We start from the raw sequence: 27676 nt of genomic DNA on the forward strand, positions 1-27676 counted from the left end.
TCCTGATAGTGTTATCATACAAAAGTAGCAGAAATGACTGCCTCCCGAGTGGCGCAGTGGTCTAAGGCGTCACTACAGACCTGGGTTCGATCCCAGGCTGTGTCACAGCCGGCTGTAACCGGGAGACCCATGAGGCGGCACACAATTGGCCCAGAATCGTCCGAGTTAGAGGCGTGTTTGGCCTGCTGGGATTTAGTGACTCCATGAGGCATGCGAGGGGCCTGCAAGCTGATTTCGGTCATCAGCTGGATGGTGTTTTCTCTGTCACATTGGTATTGCTGGCTTCCGGGTTCAGCGAGCAGTGTGGCTTGGCAGGGTCATGTTTCGGAGGACGCATGGCTCTCGACCTTCGCCTCTCCCGAGTCAGTAGGGGAGTTGCAGCAATGGGACAAGACTGTAACTACCAATTGGATGTCACGAAATTGGAGAGAAAAAGGGGGCAATAGTACAAAACAAACATAACAGAAATGGTACAGGAAATCCCTGGCACAGATGGTTATGCCTAAAAAAAAATTGTTTTTAAGTACTGCATATGGCATAGTGTATGGATACGTTTGAGGTGAAAATGCTGTTTGAGGATAATGCAACAAGGTTGTGTTTCAGTGTTAGGCTATCGCTGACTGATGGTTGCCAGGATGCTATCCACTAAAACGCTTTGTCTGTCTGTCTGTCTGCCTGCCTGTCTGCTTACTTGCCTCTCACTGGGATCAATTTCATACATGTGGCACAACTAATCTCAGTGGTTTAGAGAACCAACAGAGTATTAGTGTCACTTCTGACACCTGCAAATCGTCAATTCCAGACATTAATGTTTTAGACAGAAATGCCTGGATATGAATAACAACCATTTGAAGGCATATTCCATAAGCGGAGTCTCCCCCTCTGTTGTCAAAAGTCATATTTAAAGCATCATGTGGCACTACGCTGTTGGGGACTCAAATCCTCTGGATCTGAAACACAGACATCCCTTCTCACACAGTCCCAGTCCCAGCTCACCCCAAAACAGTAGAACATAAGGCCTGGCCCAGCCTTCATCTCTGACTTATGTAAACTCCACTGTTTTCAACTGAGTGAGCCAGGCTAGGCAGCTGCTCTCTGGCTGCTTTCATACAGCCCTGCTGCCCAGTGCCAAACACAGCCCAGGGAGCACACAGGGGGGGCACAACAACACATAACGCCCAGACACAAAAGCAGACTGGGTTGCATAAACAGAAACAGTCTGGGTTTTGACTTTGGGTTGTTGTATGTTGTCTGTCTTAGCTTTCCCAGCGTTCATATACACTGCAGTTTCTATTACTTGTACTGGCTCCTGATAAACTGATGAGATTAGAGCTCTCAAGTGGTTGTCCTGATATAAACCATGCTGAGAACTACCGATCCATGAGGTTGATTGGCACAACAAATTGTACTGTAACTGAATAGGGTATTGGTATCAATAGGGTATTGGTATCAAGCTGTCAAGCAACCGGAGAGAAAGTGAGGATCAACTACACGGATTAATTAAACAATTACTGGGTAAGGTGGCAGCTAGTCTGGCCAATTTGCATTGGATTTGCATCAGCAGACTGGCATCTGACTATGAAAGGTTAGTCATGCTGAAACAACATGATCAATGAACAAAAACCTCCCTCTGGAGAATGTCTTTTGATATTTCTAGAAGTTACCCTCTGGGAAACGCTACATCTCGGCAGGTTTGAGCCTGGCTCTCCTAGGCAGATAGTGTTACAAAAACAACAACAGAAATCTGTAGGCCTAAAGATGGCCAGCAGATACGGCCTCCAGATGTAAATGAATAGAGTTGCAGTTTAATGCACTGGCATCTATCCAACTTTTTGAACACCCACTTCAGAGTACAGTGAAAAGTTTGGAATGAAAATGACAAACATAACAGTGAAAATGTCTGGAATTCCCTCGCTTGGTTAATAGTGAACAGTTTGCTCTGTTAGTGAAACAGTTTAGTAAAAAGGTATGCATTTACACTAATCATCATTACTGCAGAAGTTCATGCTCTGCTACTCCACAGACTCCAATTAAAAACAGCAGAACATGACACACACACATCACACACCCCCAAAGGATGGAAAACATCTATCTACCATTTTTGACTTTCTCGTGAGGTAGGACTAATTCCAATGCAAATGAAATGTGTGATTTGCATAGCCAACTCTTAAATCATGTGTCCTACTTATGCATGTACTAAATCAAACAGATCAATATTGGTTAATACTTTATTTCCACAGTAACCTGTATGTTTATTAGTTGAATGTTCATAGTGATGTGGGTCTTTGCAGTTCAATGCAGTTGTTGTTTTCACTAATTCTAAACACTTTCTGATAAATAGTACTTGTGACACAGAAACAGCATAGCAACTTTCCACAACTTTTGTCAGGATTTCAGCACAATTGGCATAATATGATCGTAAATTCTATTGCTTGTCTATGCTGGCTGAATATCTGAGAGTGGCCTATTTAAAGACAAGCTATTGTGGAGTGAGTTGACTATCATATATGTACGGTGTCCATGCTGAATCCTTTTGAAGGAAACGGAGAAACATATTGTTTAGTGTAGAGAATTCCACTGTCCCTGAGTTTGCGTTGCATATTTTCAACAGTTCAATAAAGAGTTGGCTACACCAGTGATTCACACACAGGTGTATTGTCAGAGTCCTGGCTATGCATGGAGCTCAGCCCCGTGTCTGAATCTTCGTCGTTCATGTCGCAGGTCTTGGACAGACCTCTGGTCTGCTCCACCCACCCACTGCTCTTCTCCAAGGAAGGCAACATGTCAGTTTCAGTGATACCAGAGTGTTCTTTATCAGCCTCGGGTAACTTTTCCTTATTTAAATTCATAGAGTGCATTTTTGCGAGCAAATCCGTTAGTTCTTTTTCTTTCGCGTCCCATAGCTCCTGGCTTAAGTCCAAATCACCCTTAACAGCCTCTAAATCCGTGTTTAAACGAAGACCAATATATAAACTGGTATCCAGCTTTGATTTGATTATCTTCCCCTCTAAAACCAAGTCGTTCTGTGATAGACTGTTCACATCTGGCTCTGGGGCGGCGGCGCCTGACTGTGCTGCCGGCTGTGGAGCCACTGCAGCTACGGGGATGTCCACAGACTCCCCAAAACGTTCTGTGTCTTTGCCCGACAGCTCATCTTGCCGTCTTTTCATCCACCTTTGGTTTAGCTCCTCCTGAATTTCACCTGTGATGCATTCCACGAGAGCCTCGCGCTCTGTCAACTCCTCCTGAAGTCGCAGGACCTCCTCGCACCTAAGAGCGTACTCCTCAAACTGCGCAATAGCCTCCGCTGAACGTGGAACGTCCTCTATTGGATCAGCCTCCACGCTCGATTCCTCCATGTATGTGTCCTGCACATAATTGATACCATGTCTCTTAATTCTGTCAAAGTGCACTTTTGCCTCATACATCTCTATATCCCTATCCAACTCTTTGATCCTTTGGATCTGCTGGCGGATGGTGTGATCTTGCGAGATAACCAAGTGCACAAACGTTTCCAATTTCTCCACTGAGGATTTATCCTTGGGAAAAGTCTCTTCTCTCTTTTTGTTAATTTTGTCCAACTTTCTAAAAGCTTTTCTAACAATCCTCCGCTGCTTTTCTTGCGAGAAAGCCATTGTGGTCTTGGCTGCTCCCTTGAATACGCACGGATTGTCTTTGCTCTGAACGACTCGCGCCTCGGCGCTCCTGGGTCCGTTGTTCGGTAACGATGCCTCATTCTTCACCAACACAAACCTCACGTTTTCCTGCTCGTCTCCCCAGGCGCTCCAGAGACGCAGGATTTTGGTTTTATTGGGTAACATCCTCTCAAAGCCTCTCCATTTCTCCACAATGCAGTAAGACTGGGGGGTCCCAGACTGCATCGCCGCTGACGCACCTTGTGGCAAGTTGTGGTCCTCCAGTAGAACTTTTACAACATCCGCGCAGGTGGTGCGTTTGGACAGCCCCGAGACCAGCTTCTCCTCCCGGCAGACCCATACTGATACCTTGCATTCTTCCTGCTCCATACTGGGAAGAAAACAAACTCCAACCGAATTGCTTATCAAAGTTTCTGCTCCCCTCTCGACTCCTCGGTCCCTGTTTTCAGGCGTTAAGAGAAAAGTGTTTCACACACCTTCGTTTGGAGCTGTCCTTATTCTTATGTAGGCATGTCATCATTCTCATGAAATAATCAGCTCAGTACTTCCCTCTATGTAGGATTATTCCCGTTGCAGACTCAAGAGGCACGCTGGGAAGTTGTTCAGCAGGGGGCATTACATTATCCCCGCAGACTTCCTTTTGGAACACTGTGCGCAGAGGAGGAACGGACGTCCTTCCTCTCGGTCGGCACGCACGGCTGTGTGTACATTTCTATGCAAACACTAAAGTATACGCCCCCCGCTCGCAACGGGACTCTCCATTGTCTGTTGATCGCCACACTCCACACGTTTTTGTATGTAACATTACCCGCTCACTTTGTGCAAATTTTACGCACCAATTTGCTTACTGTACTTTGTTCAAAAATACCATCATTCTGACCTGAAAGATTAAAAGGTGAACACATTTTAAATGGAGTGTTATATATGTCATATTAAATTAATTCAGGCAAGGGTCAGTCAGGGGCCCCCTTGTTTCACTCCATTATTTCACATCTTCATTACTTCTGATCGGTATTCTATAGAAACTAAACAAGCAAAAACCAAAAAAAATACAACTATTCATGGAGCTGCTCAGAATATAAGTTCTCTGCCCTCAATAACACGTAGCACACTTACCATTCATCCCACTTGTCTACAGTCTTTAGGCCAAACTGACCCTGCTAACCAAACCACTCACCCGAAAGTCATGTGAATGTGAACTAAGACCATATTTTCATAAAACAAAACAATTGTTTATCTGTGATTATTGCAGAGGTCTATTGGTGCATGGAGATTGTTGTAGTGGTGTAATATGTTAATGATCTGTCCAGAATCACAGGTTGTCATTGGTCCAGCCTGGTTTATCTTCCTCTGACCCTGACAGTGGATGACAGGCCAAGTTTGTTGCTGAAATAATAATAATACCTATGGGGGAGGGGGGCTTATATTTGTCATTGTTCAGCACCCCTGGAGCAACTAGAGCCTTGCTCTAGGGCACTGTGACATATTATATATTTTTTCACCTTGTCGGCTCCGGTACGTCAACCTTTCGGATGCTGGCCCAACACTCTAACCTCGATGCTACCTGATACACCAAATACTACATAACACCCCAGGCTGGAGGCTATAATAATGTCAGGCAGGTTATACTCCAACATCAACATGGCCAGGAGATGTATTCAAAGAGAATTGCCATATCCGGGCTCAAGGAAAAAATCATTCAAGTTAATATTTACTCTCATGTGGGTGAACCGTTGCACAGTATCACTGCTCGCGAGGCCTGGTTCTTTTGGATATAGCTCCCCCTGTTGTGCATTAAGAGTATTGTATCGTTACAGATATATCAAAGGTGGGCTAGTAAAGAAATGCAAATACTTCATTTGAGAGAAATTCATTGATGTTTGTGAGATATTATGATTCATCGTCAAATCAGAAACAGAATTGACCATTTAGTTTTATTGGGTATTATATGCATATAAAGTTTCTAGAAAGCTATAAAATATCTAACACTTTAGCAATGAAGAAAAGGTTACAAAGCAAAGACCAGACCCTGCAGTAACAACACACATATTGTCAGTTTCTCTTTTTATATTCTTGTCTGAAAGAATTCACAATCTTTAAGAAAATTAAAGATAACATTAAACATGTGTACCAGGACATCTCAGAATACATTCTTCTTTATACAAATCACCTTTTTAAACATGTATTATCTGCACGCAATGCTCTAAGGATGCCATCCAAACCGAGAAAAATGAAAGCCAATGTTGAAAACAATAGACGGAAGTTACCAGTACCGATAGACAAAGAGCGCATGGCCCCAGAGCTTTGCTGCTGATCTCAAAAAATCTCCTTGTGCCCGTTTAAAATAATACCTTCAAAAGACTTAAGTGTGAAATCTATATTCCAGGTTGACAGAACAGAGACACAGAGCCCAGCCGTGAAACCAACAGGCTTGTCTCTGGTTAAACTGGAGTCATCACAAAAGCATTGTAAAGTATAGCCTACATACAGCACATTCAAACAGAAACTACTGTGATGGTGGACACCCCAGGATCTAGTAACAATTATTACTAAGTTAGAAAACAGGTCAAAGGTCTTCCAAACATGACATAAACCCGGATCCATTGTCTTTACTCACAGTGTAACATACAACTATACTGCATTGTGTTTTCTGGACTTGAATAAGTTAGTGTGCATACAATATCGTGATAACACAATTGATCTACTGTGACAATGATGCTATAAACCTCCACAGGGAGATTCACTGTGAACTGAACATGCATCTAAGGGAACAATCGTTTCCCAAATAATAATCATAATTGGGTGGGTTCTTATACATGTCCTGTTTGACACGTACAAGTACACGAACACTCGCACTTGACTCCCTTATTGAGGAAGAATGTACTTACTATGACTGAGAAATGTGGTTGTCCCACCTAGCTATCTTAAAATGAACTCAATAACTGTAAGTCGCTCTGGATGAGAGCGTCTGCTAAATGACTAAACTGTAAAGTGTGGATCATACGCACGTGTGAATTGGAAATGTGTTGTTGTTTTTTTCTCCATTATCCCAACTCCCCGAGACACCCTCGGAGAGTGGGGTCACGGCCATGGGGCTGCCATTATCAACGGCGACCCCGGAGCAAGTAGGGTTAATTGACAGATTTTTTTCACCTTGTCAGCTCAGGGATTTTAACTAGCGACCTTCCAGTTACTGGTCCAATGCTCTAACAGCGGGGCTACCTGCCGCCCAGCAATAGTCAAATTGATGTGGTAATGAATACAGTTCTACAGGGACATGCATTGGAAAAGGCATTCTGGTGATCTCTTCCACCATTTACGTAGGCTTTTTGGTTTAGCTTCTTTTAAACCTTTTCTTCACTGGAAAGTCACGACCAAAGGCACTTTATGCTACAGTGCAAGGGACAATTGCACGTCTGAAATGTCTCCAGTTTTTTTGGTTTTTGAAAGGCAAGGCAAAGTTATTACTGCTATTACACACGGATCTTGTTCATTGTAATAATCTTCGTATGATTTACCAGTTATTTTGTACAACACGGTGAAATAGGTGCACATGTAGAACCACTAATAGTTAACCGTGTATTTATAATGGCCGACATGACGCGTCACAAAATGTTATGTATTTTTCGATCCAAGCAAACCATTGGGCCATTGGTGGAAAGTTACTCACTAAGGCACTGTACACATAACACTGGGATGTATGGAGATTACAAGGCTGTCCTCCAGCTCAGGAAAGATCTCACAGCTTGAGTGGTGGAGATACAGTATCTGTAAGGATCCCATTCCCTACCACCACGGTTAATGTGCCCAATAGCGTAGGTCACCGATTGACAAGCAAAATAAGGCTGAATTAGCATTCAGAACCGGGGAAACACAGATTAATATATGGGAGCGTTTTTGACTTCTGTGTTCCTCAGTCACTAAAAAGAGCAGGTTCATTCAACAAGTTTACTCCACCCTGCAATAACCATACAGAGGAACTAAGTGCTTTGGGATGGGTAACGACGGTAGTAGAGTGTCCATTTTGAATGTTCAATATGTGTATTCTATGATTTCTTTGCTTCATTGTCATACAGGCTAAAACCTTAGCAGCTCAGAGAAAATAGAACATAGGAGGAATCTCTGATCTGTACACATTGTCTTGCTGTGTTCTCACAGTGCTTTTCCTCTTCGAATAAAATCACGTTTTATTGGTCGCATACACATATCTTGCAGATGTTATCGGGGGTGTAGCGAAATGCTTATGTTCCTAGCTCCAACAGTGCAGTAATACCTAACAATACAGGTTTATTTTTAGTTGGGCACAGGAGATATGATGCAGATATGAGAGAGCTGTGCTGCAAAGTGGTACCTGAATCATCATATATTTTATTTATAGTTTCAAAGTGTCCCTGGAATTATAACTATTACTGGTCTTCATTATAGTTTAGTATTTGCGTTGTTATCCAAAATGTACAAAATGTAAAACCTACATATTTTTTCTTTGGAAAATGTTTGTGTGATAGTGATGTTCACAAAGCTACATGTACACTACATGACCAAAAGTATGTGGACACCTGCTCGTTGAACATCTCATTCCAAAATCACGGGCATTAATATGGAGTTGGCCCCTTCTTTGCTCCACTCTTCTGGGAAGGCTTTCCACTAGATGTTGGAACATTGCTACAGGGACTTTCTTCCATTCAGCCACAAGGGCATTAGTGAGGTCGGGCACTGATGTTGGGAAATTAGACCTGGCTCTCAGTAGGCGTTCCAATTCATCCTAAAGGTGTTCGATGGGGTTGAGGTCAAGGCTCTTTGCAGGCCAGTCAAGTTTTTCCACACCAATCTCAACAAAAAAAATCTGTATGGGCCTCGCTTTATGACCGGGGGCATTGTCATGCTGAAACGGGAAAAGGCCATTCCCAAACTGTTGCCACAAAGTTGGAAGCACAGAATCGTCTAGAACTCTAGAATGTCATTGCATGCTGCAGCATTAATATTTCCCTTCACTGGAACTAAGGGGCCTAGCCCAAACCAGGAATAACAGCCCAGACCACTATTCCACCTCCACCAACCAAACTTTACAGTTGGCACTATACATTGGGGCAGGTATCGTTCTCCTGCCAACCGCCAAACCCAGATTCATCCGTTGGACTGCCAGAAGGTGAAGCATAATTCATCACACCAGAGAAGGAGTTTCCACTGCTCCATGGTCAAATGGCGGCGAGCTTTACACCACTCCAGCTGACGGTAGACATTGCACATGGTGATCTTAGGCTTGTGTGCGGCTGCTCGGCCATGGAAACCCATTTCATGAAGCTCCCTATGAACAGTTATTGTGCTGACGTTGCTTCCAGAGGCAGTTTGGAACTCAGTAGTGAGTGTTGCAACCGAGGACAGACAATTGTTACGAGCTACGTGCTTCAGCACTCGGCGGTCCAGTTCTGTGAGCTTGTGTGGCCTACCACTAATTTGATGGGGTGTCCACGTACGTTTGTATATATAGTGTATGTAGTAACTGTTTGTATAGTTTTTCTATTTATCTAATTAAGAAAGGCTATTATGATCTGTAATTGGTTGACATTGGTGATGACTACAGTATAAAAAGCTGGAAACAGAGTAGTTTCCAAATGTAATCCACAGAACATCTCCCTATGTTACGCAATGCCCCTTCATATGTACACTTTCTACACTACAGACCTGAACTAGTCTGGAAAAATGGCACATTACACAACTATACCACAGATTGACAGCTGCACTCATACAAATATACATTAAAAAGACAAAAATATAATGATAATATTATCCGTGATAGACTTCACCCACAATGTAACCAAAGGACATTGTGGGTGGGATTTGTGTAGAGGCACAGCCACTTTCCATACGGTTGTCAAGTAAGTCATTCTGAAGGCGTGTTTCACTGGGGGGTTGCCTTGTGTCCTCCCCCACAACCCTGACAATACTCAGGGTCTGTCCTTCAATGTCTTCCTTCCATCCTTCATAAGCTACATGTCCTTCAGGTTAGCGAGATCTAAGTGATAGTTTGTCCCAGTTCTGAATGAAGCATGTTCACACTGAGTGTCAGGGCTAGATTCAATCAGATTGACATTCACATAGCGGTTGTTTTGGCGGTGTCAGGAGGTGGAACTGCAGAGAGCTGTCCAATCCACAAGCGGCTCGTTGCGTTATTTTATTGCGGACACCGCCATTGGATGAAATGAAATCACACCCGACTATAATCTGACAAATCCCATACAGCCGCGTTGGAAGTTCATTCAGCAACGTTACAAGTCAAATTAGACTGATAAGCTATAAATCCCCCCCCATCCAAATGAACATGAAAACATGCGATTAGCCTAACATCTACGGTTTGACATTTGAAAGTCATTACTTCTAACATCGATAGAGTCTACACTTCCTTGAACTCCTAACGCGGTAGGGATATTAAGGAAGGGAGGGTTGCTGTCACACAAGAGCAGCCGCTCACCGATATTTCAGCTCATTCCGCAGTTACACCTCCAACACCGCCAAAACATCTGCTATGCGGATGTCGGTTAACGTTCGATCCGATTGAAATCTAGGCCACAGTCTCTTATTCCTTGACTAGCCGGTAGATGTGATGTTGTGCTCCGTGGTCGCTGTTCGACACCTCAAACACACACGCCATGCACAGCAGCGTCTCCTGTGTCTCTCTGTTGGTCACCACCTGAAAACACAAGAGAAATGCAATGTGAGACACGTAAGACAAAATACACGGAAACACACACATGCGCAGAAAGAAAGACAGACAAGACAGCCAGACGCACACATGTTATAAGTATACAAACAGATGGATGACTGAGTAGGACATCCTTACCAATAGGATGGTGAAGTTCTCCAGGACACTGTTCATCATGTATTTCTCAGGCAGGTGTTTGAGTTTGTGGATGAAGTTGATCATGTATTCACACATGGGGGAGCGGCTTATCCTGTAGACAAAGCGTCCGTTCTCGAAGCGAGCATATTCCGTCTGAGGGGGAGGAAGAGAGGGAGAGAGAGAGATCACTGAGTGCAGCTTTTCACAAGAAAACAATTAAGTGATAATGCCCGAGAAGCCGGTGTTTGGAGGATATATTGGCACGGGTGTCGTCGAGGGCCGGCAAACCGTGCCAATATATCCTCCAAACACCGGCTTCTCGGGCATTATCACTGTTAATCAACGGGTTACCAACAAAAAAAGGTTACTTTGCTGAATTGATTCATTATATTTCATCCTTCTACATGATATAGTCCCGACACAAATCTAGGGTTGCTACCCAAGCCGGCTGGTCGGTTCGGTTGCCAGAGATGCGACCCAGTCATTAAATATTTTTATTCTGTATCTGTGGATGCGATCCAGTCGTTCGTTCTAAATGTTATTTTGCCATTCTGGCTGGCAACGTTCTTATCTCTTGCTTGCTAGCCAACTACAGCTAACTTACAGTCACGTCAAACAGTGCAGCCAGAATAACAACAAAGTAGCTGCATTTGTATTTGTTTAAGTTGTTTTCTAGTGACATTTATTTGGATACATCCATAACAATGAGCTAACGATTTCACCTGAGGTAGAAAATGTGCTCTCTCGTCAGGACACTGTTGTTCAGAGGAGCTAGTCAACAATCACTTAAAACTGAAGCTGGAAAGACTGCAAACTAGCTGCACTTAGTTTCGTTTGACCTGTTTTCTATTGATAGTTCTTTGTATATATCAATAAAAATGATAACGACTCATGATTTCAACTGGCTGAGAAAAGCTACCTGCCTGTCTGTCTCATCCCGACTCCTGACACGTTCATTACTATGGGACAGCTGGAGATCCAATTTTAATATTGAAACAATGTTGCAAATGTCAGAGAGACAGACAGCAAGGTTTACACAAATCTCTGCTGTTGAAAAGTAAATGTTAGTCTAAAATAAATGTGGGAAAAATGTCTAGATGCTTTTTATAGTGGAGATTAAGTTTATAAATTGCCTGGCTGGGCTGATGAGACAGTGGAATATGCAGTCAGATGGAACAGATTAAATTGCCATTTTAACCAATCAGCATTCAGGATTAGACCCACCCACTGTATAAATGAGGAGGAAACCATGTCCACCACAATAAAATAGGTGTTAAAACACTCATGTATGCAATTGTGAGTAACACACAAATATAAAAGTAGGTAATTGTGAGTCATTTGTGTCGTTTTATAGTTGCTTCTCCACCGAGCACGCAGTGGTGTGTGCAGGACTAGGACTCACCTCCACCTTCTCAACAACCTGCTTGCCGAAGGAGCACACCTTGGTGGAGCAGGTGATGGTCATGTTCTCAGAGCTCTCATACTGGCTCGTCACACCGTAGAAGGCCCCAGAGTCATCCTGGATGTTACAGTTCAGATCAGCCTGCATCGGGACAACATAACAGCAGAGGTTTAACTACATGGTCAAGCAAATGTTGACTAACAACGGCTAAAACAATGAGCTAAATGTTTACAACACATGCTGAACATTTTTAAATCAAAAAGGGATTTTCTTTAAAATTTCAAGATTAACTTGAGGAAAGCATCTCGATGTAAAGGTTACTAAGGCAGCGAGGCCCTCCAGTGGCTCATGACAATACTTGCAATTATATTATTTGGCATGTCTGTATGCCGAGAATGAGTTGAGTGGCTATCTACCGGTAAACACTGTTGTACAATAATCTTGTGCTTCTGCATCTCAAATGAGGCGGAAAGAGGCTTTAGAAATATCCAAATGGCACAAGGCAGATATGAGAAATGGCCTGAATGGATGTAAAAATAAACTATTTAATAAGAGTCCTCTGAAGGGGACAGTCTGTTTTCAGAGAACACTGAGTTCATCGTGTGAACAAAGGAATAAATAGCTCCTTCATTAAGTCAGCTGGTTATTAAGGCCTGTAATGATCAGAGGAGGGCGATTGTTTAGAGGGTGAGTGTCCATGTTTGAAATTCAGACGCAGTGGCTCTTCACTAATGTCTGAAGAGAGACTCACCGTCTTGTTTGCGTTTCCCATTTGAATTTTGAATTGAATTCATGTGGACGTGAACTAATATGGTCAAGTCTTAAAACCTATTAGTTGTAGATCATGAAACTATCTTTGTGTTGAACAAAATAAAAGGGATGTGACTGAGTATCTCAAAGCTCATAGAGAACCAGCATGTATGTAACAAACAGAGGAAACAGAGAGCTGAGGATGACATTATACTCGAGTTGTAACATTGTAAATCAAATAAAGCTTTTTTTGGGGAGCCAATAGACTATATAGGATGTAATAGTAAGTAAAGCCGTGGAGAATGGGACCAGTAAATATTTGCACTTAGAGAGAGAAATGAGAGACAGAGACTCCATTGGTAGGGAGCTACTGCAATCTCCTTAGTTTGCCCCAATCTCTCACACCTGTCAGAGGGTAGGCAGGTGTTCAAACAAAGCCTCAATGCTACCACATCAGACCCTAGGGAAACGCACATACACACACATTCAAACACAAAACCATATCCTCGGCTTCACTCGTGATGCGTATACTTGAATATACGTATCATTAAAGTTGTTTGTTCAGATGTAAATCGTGTTTTTTGTGACGCCAAATTGTGTGGACAATAAAGCCCGGGATTCAATTCGAGACACGTTATAGAGCAGCGCATTGGACAGCCGACAATGCGCCTTTTAAAAAACATCATCGTGTGAATGTGCCATTAAACTCACCCAGAACTTGACCAGGAAAAAGGAGTTGTGAGGGCCCTTTCCAAAGAGCTCCTTCAGTCCTCCCTTCTTCTCTGGGAACTTATCGTAGATCTGACGGATGTCGACAGCCTCCAGTAGGGCATCGCTGTACGAGTAGTTAGTCTGTCCGATGTGGGCAAACAGGTGCTTGTTGTACTGATGAGAGAGAGAAAACAACAGGTTTGAATAGATCCCTTCGATTGGCATTCTTTTATGACTTCTCCATTACCTGAAGGGCCAGTTTCCCCAGACACAGATTAAGCCTAGTCTTGAACTAAGAAATGTTTTCAACAGTTAATCTCCATTGAGAATGCATTTTAGTCCAGAATTAGAGTTAATCTATGTCTGGGAAACCGGCTCTAAAAGTTCTCAATCTCTCTTGACAAGGTTGTCATATCAAAATTATATATGAATATTTCAAAATGATTTTAGCACATCATGTATGATTTGACAAGCTCTTCAGAAGAGAAGATGTTATTTTCAGGGTTGTTTTAAAGTCACAGATGTGCACAGGCATAGCAGTATAAATACTGGTCTCAGATAACTCACTACCCCAAGATAAATGTCCGCTGTCATAGAACACAAGCAAAAAAGCAATAGCTAAGAAATAGTGACAAAATGACAAATCGGCTGTGCCAAGGTAAACATAGATTTTCCAGAGTCACTTAGGTATCACTTTGGTATTTGGAGGGATTCTGCTTTGCTTGTGGCATTATTGTCCTTGTTTTACCTTCTCTGTCTGTGAGTGTGTGTGAAGACATGCCCCAGTTTGAGGCAGTACGGTTGACCTCAGGAATTGGCACTAGTTTGACCTGCTTTGGGACGCCGTCTGAGAAACAACCCCGGCGTGTTTTACTGTGCGTGGAAAGGAATACAGTGGGGCAGGTACTCACAGAGTCAGGGTCTCTCTGCTGTTCCAGGAAAGCAGAGAACTCCACCAGTCTGAGTTTGGTGGTCCCGATGGAGCGGCCCTGCCAGGCTGGAGCTGTAGGCGCGGGGGCTGTGGGAGGCTCGTACGCTGGGCAGGGTAACATATAACACCGTCAATTCACTATCCACCGTTTACCGACACTAACATCGCACCCCTCACTATCATTATGGCCATTAGCTATACCAATAGTAGCATTGGCTATGTAACAGTATTAATGTGCTGGTAAATAGGTGCCATTGGAGTTTCCTTTTGAGCGTTGGCCTAAGAGGAATTGAAATGAGCTGATAGAAATAGTGTGGGTAGGGTAAAAGGTTTCTCACCTGAGATGGTGGTCGTTACAGCTGTCTGGATGGGGTAGGCCTGCTGGGCAAATGGCTTAACGCTGAAGACAAAAAGACACTAGTTTTAAGCACCAACTGTCAGAGCAGCTCACAGATTACTGCACCTGTACATAGCCCACCTATAATTTAGCCCAAACAACTACCTCTTTCCCTACTTTAATTAATTAATAAATTTTGCTCCTTTGCACCCCATTATTTTTATTTCTACTTTATTTCTATTTCTGCACATTCTTCCATTGCAAATCTACCATTCCAGTGTTTAGAATGTATGCACACATGACTGTAAGTCGCTTTGGATAAAAGCGTCTGCTAAATGGCATATATTATTATTATATTATTACTTGCTATATTGTATTTACTTTGCCACCATGGCCTTTTTTTACCTTTACCTCCCTTATCTCACCTCATTTGCTCACATTGTATATAGATGTATTTTTCTACTGTATTATTGACTGTATGTTGTTTTACTCCATGTGTAACTCTGTGTTGTTATATGTGTCGAACTGCTTTGCTTTATCTTGGCCAGGTCGCAATTGTAAATGAGAACGTGTTCTCAACTTGCCTACCTGGTTAAATAAAGGTGAAATAAAAATAAAATAAATAAACACAGAATCAGGAGGTTGACCTGGGTAATGCAATCATACAAAGAATGATCTGGCTCCATACCAGTTAGACCAGTGGTCACCAACCTTTTTCTGGGTCAAGATCACTTTCTGAGTCAAAATGCCGAGATCTACCGCTCTGATTTTTTATTTACACGACTTTAAAAAAAATGTAAGCCTATGCAACATTAACCAATTAAAAACAGCTCTGTAGCATTGAGAGTTGTGTAGTATGCTATAGGCCCAATACATTATCACCGCATACTGGCTTTGCTTAATTTTACATGCCAATGCAGTGTTGTTCGGGACATAAAAAAAAAAATATTTAAACATTTGAGGTAGGCTATATGATCACACCGGGAATAGATGGTTGTATTATTTGTGAGGCACAGCCGAGTGAGCAACATATAAATCATTTGCTTCATATTTTACTGGGCTGACGGTGCCTGCATCTGATGGTCAGTCTCAGCGGAGGGAGAGAGCAGCAGACTGAGGGTCCGTCTCAACATCCCTCTGCTCTCTCTTTCCTCCACTGACACTGACCAAGAAGGGCCACCGTCTTCCAGCTGATGGAGAAACTCGAGTCACACCACATTATTGCGGCGTCATGCACAAAATCAGGTTGTTGGTCCTATGAACAGAGAAAGTTAAATATTCCTTGATATTAAAAGAGACCCAAGCCGCCAACAATAACAACAACGCAAACCTATAGATACACTTTCCTGCTCATTCATTACTGCTGCAGTGCTTGTTGTCGCGCTGGGTGGAAATAGGAAGAATGCTCATTTTCTGGCTTATAAAAGTGTTGAATACAAAGTGTCGACATTGCTGAGTAAGAACTTAAACTCAGTCATAAAAACAGCAGCTCTTTGCTGTATTTGTTGACAGTCTCTCTCTCTAGTTGTGGTTTTAAACTTTTTGAAATCTCACAGTATCAATTTTGCCGTAGCTTTCTTTTATGCCTGCCACGTCACTGCAGACTCTGTCATCAGCAATCTGATTGGCCAGCGGTAGCATAGTGCACTTGATTTCCACTCCAGGCCACCGGGAAGGCAGAGTTTGTACCTTCAGACACATGAAATGGCAACAGTTTGCCTACCAGGCGTGCAGGGCAGCTGAATTGGCTGCACCTACTACCAACAGACAGAGACTTGGGGTTTTTACAGAAATGTTTGACGATCGACTAGAAAAGCCTCGACTAGAAAAGCCTCGACTAGAAAAGTCTCGACTAGAAAAGCCTCGACTAGAAAAGCCTCGACTAGAAAAGCCTCGACTAGAAAAGCCTCGACTAGAAAAGCCTCGACTAGAAAAGCCTCGACTAGAAAAGCCTCGACTAGAAAAGCCTCGACTAGAAAAGCCTCGACTAGAAAAGCTAACACATTTGTTATTACTTATTACTTCATCATCTTCTATTGTGAATAACAAGACAAGCATTAGGACTTCTTACTCTTGTGAGGATCCAGGCTGGCCAGTGGATATCATACCCTGCCAAAACTAGGGAAAAGGAGTAGATGAACGAATAGACAATCAGGATGGCACAACGCACTTAAAGTCATTTGCCAATTGCCATATTTGTCAATTGTTACGAGGGATGTGTGTTTAGTGACGGGTGTCTTACCCCTGCCGCACCAGGGAAGGTGGGTCTTGGGAAGCCTGGGAGGCCAAGCTTGTTGTGGATGGCGGTGGCAGAGACGATCTGAGCCGAGGACATGGAGGCCATACTCTGCAGTGCCTTGTCTTTCACACTCTGGTCCTTCAGCAGAAAAAACCACATTGACTCAGCCAGAGAGTGGTGGGCCAAACAACAAGCAACAACAGCCAAACACACACACACAACAGAACTCTTTACAACACCAGCAGGCGAGGACATGGATTATCTGAAAAGACCACAGGAACACCAAGACCGCCTATACACCTGAAAGGAATGTACTATTAAGAGTACAGATTTCTATTGCTCTTCATACTTCTCTCTCAGACTGGTGAATAAAAACACAGAATACAGATTGTGGTGTTTTTGATCCTGTAATTGAATACCAGACCATTTCATGTATTTATCTTCTAAAGGCAGAGTTTGTCTTCTATGAAAACAAACAAGGACATCAGGGCAAGATTCTAGTGTACAGTGAACTTTGGGGGGAGGGGGGGGCACTCTGGTGCTTGAGTTCTCTGTTAAGTGTCACCCTCTGATATGCTGCCATTTAGCATTTCTGTACAATTTTAAAAGCATATGTAATATATACCATTTAGCAAACATTTTTTTTCTCCCCCAAAGCGACTTACAGTCATGATACATTTTACTTATGGGTGGCCCCAGCGGGAATTGAACCCACAACCTTGGGTGTTGCAAGCACTAAGTTCTACCGACTGAGACACACGGGACAACATATGAATTCGTGCAAGCATGGGTTAATGGAATGCCTCACTGCCATTTGCGTGAAAGAAGACGAGCATGCTGGCAAAAACAATACACTGAGATGGAGTGGATACAGAGAGATGGAGTGGATACAGAGAGATGGAGTGGATACAGAGAGATGGAGTGGATACAGGGAGATGGAGTGGATACAGCAAGATGGAGTGGATACAGAGAGATGGAGTGGATACAGAGAGATGGAGTGGATACAGAGAGATGGAGTGGATACAGCAAGATGGAGTGGATACAGAGAGATGGAGTGGATACAGAGAGATGGAGTGGATACAGAGAGATGGAGTGGATACAGCAAGATGGAGTGGATACAGAGAAATGGAGTGGATACAGAGAAATGGAGTGGATACAGTGAAATGGAGTGGATACAGTGAGAGGGAGTGGATACAGCGAGATGGAGTGGATACAGAGAGATGGAGTGGATACAGAGAAATGGAGTGGATACAGAGAGATGGAGTGGATACAGAGAAATGGAGTGGATACAGCAAGATGGAGTGGATACAGAGAGATGGAGTGGATACAGCGAGATGGAGTGGATACAGCAAGATGGAGTGGATACAGCGAGATGGAGTGGATACAGTGAGATGGAGTGGATACAGTGAGAGGGAGTGGATACAGCGAGATGGAGTGGATACAGTGAGATGGAGTGGATACAGAGAGATGCAGTGGATACAGAGTAATGGAGTGGATACAGTGGATGGAGTGGATACAGTGGGATGGAGTGGATACAGAGAGATGGAGTGGATACAGTGGATTGGAGTGGATACAGAGTAATGGAGTGGATACAGTAGGATGGAGTGGATACAGAGTAATGGAGTGGATACAGAGAGATGGAGTGGATACAGTGGGATGGAGTGGATACAGTGAATTGGAGTGGATACAGTGGGATGGAGTGGATACAGTGAATTGGAGTGGATACAGAGAGATGGAGTGGATACAGAGAGATGGTGGATACAGTGAGATGGAGTGGATACAGAGAGATGGAGTGGATACAGTGGGATGGAGTGGATACAGTGAATTGGAGTGGATACAGAGAGATGGAGTGGATACAGAGAGATGGAGTGGATACAGAGAGATGGAGTGGATACAGAGAGATGGAGTGGATACAGAGAGATGGAGTGGATACAGAGAGATGGAGTGGATACAGAGAGATGGAGTGGATACAGAGAGATGGTGGATACAGAGAGATGGAGTGGATACAGAGAGATGGTGGATACAGAGAGATGGTGGATACAGTGAGATGGAGTGGATACAGAGAGATGGAGTGGATACAGAGAGATGGTGGATACAGTGAGATGGAGTGGATACAGAGAGATGGTGGATACAGAGAGATGGTGGATACAGTGAGATGGAGTGGATACAGAGAGATGGAGTGGATACAGAGAGATGGAGTGGATACAGCGAGATGGAGTGGATACAGCGAGATGGAGTGGATACAGAGAGATGGAGTGGATACAGGGAGATGGAGTGGATACAGAGTAATGGAGTGGATACAGTGAGATGGAGTGGATACAGGGAGATGGAGTGGATACAGAGTAATGGAGTGGATACAGTGAGATGGAGTGGATACAGGGAGATGGAGTGGATACAGCGAGATGGAGTGGATACAGTGAGATGGAGTGGATACAGTGAGATGGTGGATACACCGTTGCTGCTGGTGATAGATACAAACACATGACATACAGTACCAGTCAAACATTTGGACACACCTCCTCAAGGTTTTTTCTTTATTTGTACTATTTTCTACATTGTAGAATAATAGTGAAGACATCAAAACTATGAAATAACACACATGGAATCATGTAGTAACCAAAACCGTGTTTAACCAATCAAAATATATTTGAGATTGTTCAAAGTAGCCACCATTTGCCTTGATGACAGCTTTCCGCCAGTCTATTCTCCATTGCTTGTGTTTCTTGGCCCAAGCAAGTCTCTTATTATTATTGGTGTCCTTTAGTAGTGGTTTCTTTACAGCAATTCAACCATGAAGGTCTGATTCACTCAGTCTCCTCTGAACAGTTGATGTTGAGATGTGTTTGTTACTAGAACTCTGTCAAGCATTTATTTGGGCTGCAATCTGAGGCTGGTAACTCTAATGAACTTATCCTCTGCAGCAGAGGTAACTCTGGGTCTTCCTTTCCTGTGGCTGTCCTCGTGAGAGCCAGTTTCATCATAGCACTTGATGGTTTTTGCGACTGCACTTGAATAAAAGTTCTTAACATTTTCCGGATTTTAAAATAGATTTTGATTTGATTTAACTAGGCTAGTCAGTTCAGAACAAATTATTATTTACAATGACGGCCTACACCGGCCAAATCCGGATGATGCTGAGTCAATTGTGCTCCGCCCTATGGGACTCCCAATCATGTCCGGTTGTGATACAGCCTGGAATCGAACCAGGGTGTCTGTAGTGATGCCTCAAGCGCTGAGATGAAGTGCCTTAGACCGCTGCGCCACTCGGGAGCCCTTGGATTGACTGACCTTCATGTCTTAAAGTAATGATGGACTGTTGTTTCTCTTTGCTTATTTGAGCCGTTCTTGCCATAACATGCACTTGGTATTTTACCAAATTGCCCTATCTTCTGTATACCACCCCTACCTTGTCACAACCCAACTGATTGGCTCAAACGCATTAAGAAGGAAATAAATTCCACAAATTAACAAGGCACACCTGTTAATTGAAATGCATTCCAGGTCACTGCATCATGAAGCTGGTTGAGAGAATGCCAAGAGAGTGCAAAGCTGTCATCAAGGCAAAGGGTGGCTACTTTGAAGTATAAAATATATTTTGATTTGTTGAACACTTCTTTAGTTACTACATGATTCCATATGTGTTATTCCACAGTTGTGAGTTCTTCACTATTATTATACAATGTAGAACATAGTAAAATTAAAGAAAAACAGTTGAATGAGTAGGTGTGTCCAAACATTTGACTGGTACTGTACATTACACAGTATTTGGGCCTTTAGCAGCAGGACACTATGGATCTAAGAGCAGGGACACCTAGCTTTACAGACGGGCCTGAAGCACAGCCAACAGTACAGTATTTTGAGGGTAGTACTTACCATACATGTGACCTGAATGCAAAGAGATGAGAGTGGTTTTACTCTTACAGCCCACTCGTCACACTTTGCTATCCGGACAAAACTAACTACTGTCCGTATTACAACATAGAATGATTACGTTCAGATTGTTAGAGATGACATGGGAGGTATAGACAGTGGTATGTAAAACATGACTTTGTATGCAAGCCAACCCTCAAGTTGAGCACACATACAAACACACACAAACGAAGAGCAGCTTCAGCGTTAAACGATGATAAGGTCATAGCTTCTGGCTGACTGCTATCTCCAACACTAAGGTGCTCATATACAATAAACAGCGAACACGTCTTGCCAGCATGCTTCTCTTATTGGCTTGCTGTCCAAACATCATGCAGGGAGATATTGTAGGTGCAATCTACTTTAAATAAAAAAAATCTACTTTCACAAAAAAAAAAAAACATTAGCATTTAAACATTACAGTACTTTCTTGCAAGTTGATGTAAGATATTTTACTTGAGTAAAATATAATATGAAATATTATGAAACTGAACATGCAATTCAATTCTTGATCAGTGAAAGAAAGAGTAGAACTATCCCTTTGCAAAGCCATTCGAGATCCGCTGAGCGGGTGTACACTTTTGTTAGTCACAGGAAGCAATAAGAAACAAGAGCAACAAACAGGGGGAAGCATGGGACTAGCCCATCGAATGCTAAACAGGAATATTGGATGTGTGGAATCTAGGATACTGGAGTCACAGCATCAGGCATCCCACCCATTACCACAGCAACAGAAACAGGAAGCTAGACAAACAGCGCCTGGTGGTCCAAAAGGCAGTAGCTCTTACCTTTAGCTTGGTGTGAAACTCCCGAGATTTCCGTCTGGCAAGAACCTGAATGTGACTGGAGACCTGTTGGTAGGGAGACAAGGGAACAGACAGTTACCATGGAGACGAAAAATAAATAGGGCCTAAAGCCCGCCACTGCGGGCACACACTCCTCCCTTGACAACTGCATCCAGCGCTTTGTATCCTTCACTGTTTGACAGTGAAAAGTGCTATGCATCATGCAAAAACGACCTTCAATAGGAGACCTGTTTTGATCCTCCTACGCATGGCCACACAGGTCAAAGATCCTTCGCCTGGCCAGTAGTATCAGGTGACCTGCCCTCCAGCAACCTCTAAGGGCTCCAGAAAATGGCAATATGTGTCCCTTAGGGATTGGACCCGTGAGTGGTTTAGATTTCATTACAAGTGCACAGTATATCTGATGAGTCTTCTTACCTGCTTTCTTGTCCTTGTCTTTCCTGTTCTTAGTTTGATGTATCTCGCTATCAACTCATTGCGACCTGAGGGAAGAAACAAATCACTCAGGTTTGTGTAGGTAGTGGCCTCCTGGCTTAAGTGTCCACTCCAGACAGGTGTATGTGTGGAGGGGGCCTGGTGAGTGATACTAACCCTAACCCTTGTTCACTTGGAGGGGACCATTTTGTTAAGGCAACACGGACTGGCGGATAACATGTGACCTCGGCCGAAAAAAACAGCATCTGGGGGGGATTTAGTGGTGTGACCCTGCACCCAGCAGGCCCGCACTGTAATCTCCCGCCGCCCATGCTGGGGCCTCCCTACTCTCAATCACTCACACACTGTGTACACATAACATGACAATACGGGCATTCATGCAGACGCCCAATTCCCAGATCAAAGGCCCCCAAACGGCCAGCTGTAAGCATGCTTACTGCTGAATAATTCATTATTTTCACCAGCTTGCAAACACACTCAGCGGGACTTGGCAAGAGCACGAAACAAGCGAGAGGGAGAGTGACAGAGCGAGAGAGAGAGGGAGGGAGAGAAAGAGAGGGAGGGAGGGTGGGTGAGGAAGAGAGGGTGGGTGAGGAAGAGAGGGAGGGTGGGTGAGGAAGAAAGGGGGAGTGAGAGAGGGTGAGGGAGAGAGAAAGGGCAGAGAGAAAGGGAGACAGACAGAGGGATGGAGAGAGAGAGCCAGAGAAAGAAAGAGGGAGAGGGATGAGAGAGGGAGTGAGAGAGAGAGAGAGAGAGAGAGAGAGAGAGAGAGAGAGAGAGAAAGGGAGAGACTGAAAGAGGGAGGGACGGAGCGAGAGAGGGTAAGAGAAAGTGAGAGACAGAGGGAGGGAGAGAGAGAAGTTTGAAGACCCTCAACCTAACAGACCAAACCAAGAAATCCCTCCCCCATGATACTCATAAATTAGCCCACTATGAGTTGAGTAAGCTAATATCTATTTCCAGAGCTAAACAAAAAGAGTGCACTGCCAGAAGAGAGACAAGAGAGAGAAGTTTCTGCACTGATGGACATTGTTATTGTCAAATGTCTCATTAAGTTTCAAAGAGGTAACACTGCACCATTTCCCTCAGCTTTCTTCAAAACCAGCTCCATCACATATTCCTGCTTTGTTTGTTGTCTCTGTAAAACCAGCCATTTAAGGGGGGCTGAACTTCCTGATTTGGCCTCATTTTCAGCTTGGTCTTTAAGAAATGCAGCGGCCATGACTGAAGCCAAACGAGAGTCTGTTGTGTGTGTTAGCACGTGGCAAGTGTTTGTACATTCACTCTGCCAAAACAGTACACAGTTACAATTGCTCACCCTTCTAGATAACTTGAAACAGTCTAACCAGGTCTTATGTCTTGAAATTGCAGAGGCTAGCTAGTGCTAGCCAACTTCTTTCGCCAATTAGCTTCAGCCAGCTGGTGTGCAACCGTGGCAAAGTTGGTTTGACATTGGATAGATTATCTCTGGGGCTAGTTAGGGACCATCAATAAATTATACATTGTAAATGGGACAATATTTTCATGTTGCACATCTTTAAGTTGGCTCATAAATACGTTCAATATTTATAAATAAATTTCTATAATTTATAGTTGGTTTGAGGTTTTTAAGTCAGTTACATTTGGAGCTATTGACATTTTTTAAATATTGTTTACATTGTGTAATTTACTGATGGTCCCTATCTAACCCCATAGTGGTATGGAATGTCAAACCAAATATACCATGGGCATTACGATCTGGTAATTTGCAGCTGCGCTCCGAATTGATGATTACTTGGGTGCTGCCAGCTTTGGGCAGGATTTAAATAAACCAAACCCAATGAAAACTGTTACAGTAGTAACAGTACCCTTCATTCCATGACATATACATTTTTCCTATCATCTCGCAAATCTCTGGTTTGGACGAGGTTGACTTTATGACCAGAATGATCCTATTTACACTTTGTAGTCAAGTTTGACACTAGGATACATGTTTCTGACTAACATCGATGCCACATATGCTGTTTTCAAAATTCAAAGTTGCTTTTTAGGAGCAGTCACTCTTTAATATCATTATTGCATGAGCCAAGAAACACACATTCAAATGAGTTCTCTCTGAAATAACATCTTATTCAAATGCATTGCAAAACCTTAAAGCAAACTGGACAATATCTCCTTTCATTGGCTATCCCTTAAATAATAAAAATGATGGAGAACATAATGCAGCCTACAGCAGAGGTTAGAGCAGGGTCGGAGTTAGGGTTAACAGATTGGAGTTGCGAGTTCAGTAGGTCGACGAGATAAGAGTTTGTGTGTGGGTTGGAGATGTCTGACTATGTAGAGTTGGAGCTTAGAGCTCTCATTGCTATGGTTTGCCTGATCAGCAGACTGCTACAGTGCTACTTGACAGCTGATAGTGTGTGTGGGCAGTTTTGTGTTCCCATTTCAGCTCCCACTTACCAGGCTGACGGATGGAGCAGGACACTGACCCACAGTGACCCGGCCTCAGCCCTACTGATCCAGGCCAGGGGTTAGAGGTCAGGGGTCAGAGACAAAGGGGAGAGACACAACACCACACAGTACACACAACATAACCAGAGAGAGAGGTAGTTTAGCACCCTCCACTGACACCAACGGACAACTGACACTGAAATTCCAGGATAACGCAGGTTAGTGTTTTCGTAATACACGTAGAAATTATTTGTTTTGGTAACAACAACTTTAAAATTAGATTTATTTTGTGTGTGTGTGTGTGTGTGTGTGTGTGTGTGTGTGTGTGTGTGTGTGTGTGTGTGTGTGTGTGTGTGTGTGTGTGTGTGTGTGTGTGTGTGTGTGTGTGTGTGTGTGTGTGTGTGTGTGTGTGTGTGTGTGAGAGAAACAGCACGTCTCTTAGCTGAGATCTTTTTAAAGCTCTCATTTCCTTTCCCGGTCCTCGTTTTAAGGATGGACTGACCATACCCCCACAAGGCACTGCACTGCAGCATCCAGGGTGATGTCAGAAGACCCTAGAGAACACTCTGGCATTCTGACAACCTGAGGATCACTCATACACTCACTCACTGCTCTCTTCATGTGGCTTCGCCATTAAACGCTCCTCCAATAAATGTCTATTGCCAGGCAATATGAACTGTTTCCAACATCATAACAAGGGATTTAAAGGCTTTTCTCAGAGATGGTTTCCAAGTGTCATTGTGAATCACAGCCATAAGGAAAGACAACTGTGACTTGCCCTGTTCTTGACATTACCAAAGTTGTGAAACACTGAAATGGAATAAAAACCAAACACTTTATAGGCAATGAAATGATCTTGAACCAGTTAAAGAAGCTGCCCTGCGTATTGTACGGTTCTATTCATTTTCCTGCATGTTGCGTTCAAGGTAGTGAGGCTAGCAACTTTAAAACGTATCAAAAGTATCAACTCCCAACATTACAAATCCCACAGAATACGCACACGTACAACAAAATGCCTCATCTCTTGGTCCAGTGCTCAAACTTGTCGCAGGCACCCTCCTTTCATAGCCCTCTGACTAGCTTATATTTACACTGTGACGGGCGCCCTAATCCTTTCCGCTCTTTACTCCCCCTTCCCAGAATGCACTGGGCCCCAGGCAAGCCCCTGACTCTCGGCGGAGCGGAGTGAGTGCAGGAGAGACCCAAATCCTCTGGACAATAGCCTGGCTGTCCCGCCGGCCATGATGGATGACTCAAGGGTCTCAGGCCTACATTAGCATCACAAAGGCCTAAGCCAACAATATGGAGCCTTTCAGTGGGAGGTCCCCTGGCTGGCTGGGGAGACGGGAGAGAAGCCCTATAACTACTACAGACTGGAACATTACCATGGCCAGAGCTGCTGTATATTTACTCCTTCCCCAGGGCTCTGTCTGGTCCAGCCTCCATATTGTCACACACAAACACAGAGGGCTACCTTGGGGTATGTTATCGGAATAATAGCCCCGTCCAAGTGATTAGACCTTAAAGCTGAGATCAGCATTTGGTGAAACAGCCACCCCCCCCCCCCAAGATAGCCCTTTGTTTTTGTTTTGCTTTTGAAACAGGGAAGAGGAGCATTCTGCTGTGGTGAGAAAGAAAACAAAGATATCATAGGACACATTGCTGTTCTATCATGCGTGCAATGATTTGCCATGATGTTAGAGGGGGGGGGGGAAACGATTGTTGTTGTTTGAAGTAATGTCTTTGTTGTTGGAATGTCGTAAACAGACGTGGCAGTTTCACCGCTTCGGATTCCAACTTTAAAGCTCCAGAAACCAACTATACCTAGAATTTCGCGCCCTATGTGGAAGCTAGGTGAATTGCAACAGCACTAGGCTGTATTCAAAACAAAACTCTCTCCTCCCACGCATCCCATTTCCCTGTGACATGGTGGAGACTCGTGCTTGAGCCTTTTAATTTGGTCCAAAAACTATATTTTTGTTTTTGAAAAGATATTTCACAGAGATATTGGTGGTAAAATGATGCCCTATGCTATTCAGTGTTTGCTTTCCTCACATAAACTGAAATTAAGAGAACAGTGTAGAATTTTAGCAACCTGGAAAAAAGTATTTCGACATTGGCCACTTGACCCAATTTCCACTAGATAACACAGCCAAAGTCAAAACAGCTTTTCCCATTTTGACAACAGATGGCGCTCCGGTGGGAGAAATCAATAGGCGAATATCACAGCCAATCACAACACTGGTGGGTAAGAAATACTGTGAAACATTATCATTCCACTATGACTGCAGATACTGTATATTATGGACATTTTCTGAAATTTCAATGCAAAAAGTCATGTGTAGGCACCTTTAATGCATCCAAAGAGGCTGCAATGTCACAGGCATACAAACTACAAGGTACAAACACACAGATAGAAACAAACAGAAATACTGCGTATTACTTCTGGACCTGTTGAATGGAAATAGATCTAGCCCTGGCCCTGTGCCCCTAACTAAACCAGATGGTGCTGTTCTGACCCATCCCTTAGCTTGGAGATAGGGAGCTTAGTCGGATAAGATCTACAGCTCCAATGCAGGTGTTTCCCTCAGAGCAGTCAATGGGTGCGGCCGTCACTCCCCCCTGACAAATAAATCCTCACACACTCACACGTACACACTCCTGGCAGGCTGACATCCGACTCCATCCCCGACCAGCTGCCCATTCTAGATGGCTTAACACAGTACATTATGACCCCCCCCCCACACACACACACACACACACACACACACACACACACACACACACACACACACACACACACACACACACACACACACACACACACACACACACACACACACACACACACACACACACACACACACACACACACACACACACACCCATTTAGAGAATGGGCCAGAGAGAAAGACTTCAAGGCCAAAGTCAGATGGTCTGAGGCCGTGACGATGGCTTTTCTCATTATCAACATTACCCCTCCAGCCCTCCCCTATGGATGTATCCAGCTCGCCACCAAACACAACACACTTCATTACACAAAAGGAGCCACTGGTGAAGCCAAACACAGCAATCAGGGAATATCAAACATCACTTGCTGTTCTAATTGCTAATTTGGGGAAATCTTTGCACAGTAATGCACATGTGAAATGAATGGCAGAAACATCCAACATTTTGATTAAGGCACCCCGTAGTATGCAGCAGTGCTTTTGAGTTTGTTTATAGAACCATT

General features: G+C 43.6%; 2 protein-coding genes across 8 annotated transcripts in view; both read right to left on the reverse strand.

Moving 5' to 3' along the window:
• Positions 1–1789: 1789 nt before the first annotated feature.
• LOC123992992 (ras association domain-containing protein 10-like) lies at positions 1790–4353 on the reverse strand. Its single transcript, XM_046294711.1, has one exon. The coding sequence runs from the start codon at positions 4023–4025 to the stop codon at positions 2628–2630; it is 1398 nt and encodes a 465-aa protein (XP_046150667.1). The 5' UTR covers positions 4026–4353; the 3' UTR covers positions 1790–2627.
• Positions 4354–8981: 4628 nt separating this feature from the next.
• LOC124003335 (transcriptional enhancer factor TEF-1-like) overlaps positions 8982–27676 on the reverse strand; it is a 57415-nt gene continuing 38720 nt past the window's right edge. For 2 of the 7 annotated variants that reach the window (XM_046311506.1, XM_046311497.1), the window contains 11 exons: positions 21997–22061; positions 21562–21624; positions 20738–20749; positions 16868–17002; positions 16697–16743; positions 14627–14688; positions 14269–14393; positions 13358–13531; positions 11897–12037; positions 10495–10647; positions 8982–10344 (listed from right to left, as the gene is read on the reverse strand). In XM_046311506.1, the coding sequence (XP_046167462.1) occupies positions 10231–10344; positions 10495–10647; positions 11897–12037; positions 13358–13531; positions 14269–14393; positions 14627–14688; positions 16697–16743; positions 16868–17002; positions 20738–20749; positions 21562–21624; positions 21997–22061 (1091 nt within the window). In that variant the 3' untranslated portion in view covers positions 8982–10230. Of the gene's footprint in view, positions 10345–10494; positions 10648–11896; positions 12038–13357; positions 13532–14268; positions 14394–14626; positions 14689–16696; positions 16744–16867; positions 17003–20737; positions 20750–21561; positions 21625–21996; positions 22062–22170; positions 22544–23091; positions 23282–23332; positions 23419–27676 lie in introns of those variants that run through there. The other 5 variants (XM_046311539.1, XM_046311523.1, XM_046311545.1 and 2 more) reach the window with 5 other exon arrangements.

Source organism: Oncorhynchus gorbuscha, linkage group LG02 (assembly GCF_021184085.1).
Source record: "Oncorhynchus gorbuscha isolate QuinsamMale2020 ecotype Even-year linkage group LG02, OgorEven_v1.0, whole genome shotgun sequence".
NCBI classification, from domain to species: Eukaryota; Metazoa; Chordata; class Actinopteri; order Salmoniformes; family Salmonidae; genus Oncorhynchus; species Oncorhynchus gorbuscha.

What these genes read in the sequence shown, in the direction of transcription:
- LOC123992992 (XM_046294711.1), bottom strand. Translation starts at nt 4,025, where the DNA reads ATGGAGCAGGAAGAATGCAAGGTATCAGTATGGGTCTGCCGGGAGGAG.